Below are 4,116 nucleotides of genomic sequence, written 5' to 3' on the forward strand. Positions count from 1 at the left end.
TTTACTGGCTATCAAGACAGCGGCTTTGTAACACCAAAGGTTGTATTATTTATCCCTTAATTACTTAATATTATTTTTCTAATGTAGCTTCTATGAAGAGGAAAAACAGAGAAAACATGGAGTTAAAAGCTGAAATGACAGCAAAAGCTGGAAAGTAGTAGGAGAAAGTATCAAAGGTTGGAAAACTCATTATGTCCTCCAGAGTTTGCATGACCTTAAGAATAAATATATAGGTCCACATAGATGTACGGTATTATTGTCATGGCAACTCGAGGGCTACATATAGCCCTGGGATCTGGGATGCTTTCAATGCCTCTGACAAAATGAGTCTTTTCAATGCAGCAGGACGCTGGTGAGGCTGAACAGACACTGGGAGGGGGATGTGGCGGGGTGAGCACCAATGACGTCATTCACTGTGCTGGTCGGTACTTTCTCCAATCGAAGCCTCTTTCTCTATGCCTCATCCCTCTGAGGGGAAAAAAATCTGGGAGTGGCAGGAAGGAGGAGAGCCAGAGGACGACGAGGAAAGCAGAGGTGAAGCAGCTAAATATTGACGTTGCATCACTGCGTTTACGACAGCAGGTACATTTTATGTGCCGCGTTTCAGGCATCACCGCTGAGGCAGAGGTCCGTGTGGGAACACGATGAAAGGCAATGGAAGCGATATTTTTAAGCACCGTGACGCTCGTTGTTGTAGGTGTTGTAACTGTCGATATGTAGAGTAGTACTGGGAAATAGTGACTTGTTTATTTTCTGTCACGTCTTTCTACTTTAGAGGAGAATAAAAAAAAACATCACAAAAACGTCACATTTCTAAGCAGTGTTTATAATGATGTTTGTATTTGTGGGTGTTTTCGTTCACCTGCAAACCAATGGAAAGTTTTGAGGCGAGAGATGGGGCTATGTGAAATATTACTTCATATAGGTTTTCTGCAGAGTTGAAAATGTCTTTCACTGTTGATTCACATTGATCAGCTTATATTTAGTTGAACAATCCGCGTCATAGTTCACTTTAGGATCGTGGTTTTATTTCATACCTACAGCAGCTGTTACATTGCTTCATTGTACACGCAGACTTAGCTGTAACAGAGAAGAAGAGTTGGAGCTCTGAACAGTTTCGTTCAATCAGTGTAGATTGAGGAGCAGAGAAGCCATTTGGAAACTGACTTGATTGAATTAAATTGCTTGAGTGCAGCTGCAGTAACACTTACATAATGATGGATGATAGCACTGTGTATTAGTGTGCATGTGTGCATGATGTCTGTGTGTGTATATATATATCACATCATATACATGAAAAACTTGATTTTTCCAACATTTTCCCCAGTACAACCTTTTTGGCAGATTTTATTTTTCATTGTAATCATTTCATGAAGATTTGAGTCTTAGATTCTGACTATTGTACTATATAGACGGCTTTCAATATTTGATCTATGTACTCGGTAATTTAAACAGGTGACATGCAAGACATTTTACCTTTGACAGCTAAAATCCAGAGTTGACAAATATAGTAGAAATATTTCAGCTATAGCACATTTCACATCTGGAACTTATGTTGTGCAGGAACATGAAGTACTCAGGAAATGTGACATGAATAACCATTGAGTACAATCACAGTGAAATGGGTAAGATTGATGTGAAAAACGTGTGATGAACATGTGAAACAGGAGGGAAAACTTTACATGTGAAAATTTTCTCACACATCTTAGACATTTTGCTATAACTGCATCCAAGTGTTTTTTGTTGTTTCAAATGTGATGGCATAAAAAAAAAATCTGAACTTTTTGTTATTTCTGTCAAAGTGTTCAGAGAATATGATCACCATGTTGCTGTCAATATTTAAAGCTATTATTGTCAGTAATAAATACCCGTACGTCTGTCTCAGCATGGCCGAGGGTACGGTGTCTATGGCAGAAGTGGAGACAGCCTTCCAGAAGTTTGCAGTCCATGGAGACACCAAAGCAACTGGGAAGGAGATGAATGGAAAGAACTTCGCCAAGATTTGCAAAGACTGTCACATTATAGACGGCAAGAACGTCACCACTACTGATGTCGACATAGTTTTCAGCAAAGTCAAGTAAGACCAAAGCGAGGATTCATTTGAAAAATATATGTATTTATAAGTGAGCAACAGTAAAGAACAGGAGTGTCTGTTTCATATTTGGTGATTATTCACACCTGTTTTTCTTTTTCAGAATATTGGAATAACTATTTCGCGTAGTCACGTGAAAACGTACAGCGCATCATTTGGTTTTACTTTGTTCAAAGATGTCTTTGAAGCATAATTTATTTAACAGCTACCATTTTTATAGAACCAAATATATCTCCCTATAAATTATTTTATTAATTTTCACACAGAACCACGATGTGACATGTCTAATTTTGCTACTAAAAAAACCAACCAGCTGGCAACACTGTTTGTTTTCGCAGGGCAAAGTCGGCTCGTGTCATCACGTTTGAGCAGTTCAACCAGGCCCTGACAGAGCTGGCTTCGAAGCGATTCAAAGGCAAAGGCAAAGACGAGGCCGTTCAACAGGTCTATGGCCTCATTGCTGGGAAGGATCCTGCCAACGCCGGAGTCACTGTAAGTTATTCAGACCTGAGTGAGGTTGGCGCCTCGACCTTCATCAAATCTAACAGAACTGGTGTCAAACCAGCACAAATGCAGCTGAGTTTATTCAGCTGGTGACCTTTTAACCTTTATCTTCAAAGCAAAAGCAGAACAAATGAAATGTTTTGCTGCACAAACGAAGTATAGTTGATTGACACCAATTTTGTCTGATTCAAAGAACTTGGGGGAGCTAGTTGACCTTTCATGACCTCTGGAAACATTTAATATTTAAAATTATAGCGGCAGAAAATTTTTTTGCTGCACAAACCAGCGAAAACATTTGACACTAATAATGGGGGGCAGGAAGGGAAGTCAGATTTTTTTTTTTTTTTTTGGAACAGAGTTCCTGGCAGAAAAAATGGTTTTTTTTTTTTTTGCTTTTTCTTTTGTTCCTTCTGGGTTTTGGATGCTGCAGCTAAATTGATTTTTACACTTTGCGTTGTACGAGGCATAACCTTAGCCACAAGGTTATTTACAATCAGAAATAGCGGTCAACGTGAGATCATCAGCTCATAAACGTTCAAGCCCCGACACTCATTTACACCAGCAGATGGCACTAGCGCATAACATATTCCTTTAACAATGCAGTGAACTCCAGGCTGATGGTTTTCAGTTTTTTTGTGTGTTTATTTTTTTGTGCTTTCAGAAAGTTGCGAAAGCAGCAGCAGTGGACAGACTGACTGACTCGTCCAAGTACACCGGATCACACAAGGAGCGCTTTGACGACTCGGGCAAAGGGAAAGGAAAGGCCGGGCGAGAGGACATTCCAGACACCAGTGGATACGTGTCCGCCTATAAGGGTAGTGGCAGTTATGATGAAAAAGTTAAAAATCCATAACCAAATAAAACCAAACAACAAAATGAAATAAAAAATTACATAACTGGGAAGTTTTGAGAACAATAAAATGAGCTAAAACAACAATTTCATGGTGCATGACATCTAAAGATATCATATAATGTATATTGCTGACTGTTCTTTAGCAGGAACCAAAGAAAGAGTGCTTGCTTTCTAGAGCAGATCTGCTTTTCTTTAATTGTGCCTTACTGTAGCTGCAGTCTCCACTGTAAAGGCTTTGAGACATTGTGCTGTTTTACTTAAGCTGTATTGACTCAATGTTAATGAATTGTTAGTTTTGAGAAGCTGTACTACTGAGAGCCAGTATTTATTTGCTACAGTTTATATTCCCATTGTGACAACAGCAAAATAATAATTGACATTTTCTTTCATGTTACACTGACACGAAAACAAGGAAAACTGCATTAAACTTTACAGATTAAGTCGTGGCAATATACAGAGTCCTGATGTGTTTTATTTCTTTAAAATTTATGTCTTTGCTGTATTTTTAATCATCTGAAGTTTTTTTTTTATTTTTTAACTTCTGAAGTAAAATGAATAGATGAAGTAAATTTTCCTAATCCGGATGACGAAACATTAAAGTTCCTTTCAAGTCTATTGAATTCCCTGGTGAAAACGTCCAAATAACTTATAATGGATTCATCTTTTA

At 38.3% G+C, this 4,116-nt stretch overlaps 1 protein-coding gene across 1 annotated transcript; it reads left to right on the forward strand.

The window, feature by feature from the left end:
* Window positions 1-404: 404 nt before the first annotated feature.
* tppp2 (tubulin polymerization-promoting protein family member 2) lies at window positions 405-3,901 on the forward strand. Its single transcript, XM_007567190.2, has 4 exons — window positions 405-582; window positions 1,886-2,077; window positions 2,431-2,584; window positions 3,258-3,901. Exons 2-4 carry the CDS (start codon window positions 1,887-1,889, stop codon window positions 3,447-3,449), a joined length of 537 nt encoding a protein of 178 aa, XP_007567252.1. The 5' UTR covers window positions 405-582; window position 1,886; the 3' UTR covers window positions 3,450-3,901.
* The last annotated feature ends 215 nt before the right edge of the window (window positions 3,902-4,116 follow it).

The sequence above is a fragment of the Poecilia formosa genome, unplaced genomic scaffold (assembly GCF_000485575.1).
Source record: "Poecilia formosa unplaced genomic scaffold, Poecilia_formosa-5.1.2 Scaffold205, whole genome shotgun sequence".
Lineage (NCBI taxonomy): Eukaryota > Metazoa > Chordata > Actinopteri > Cyprinodontiformes > Poeciliidae > Poecilia > Poecilia formosa.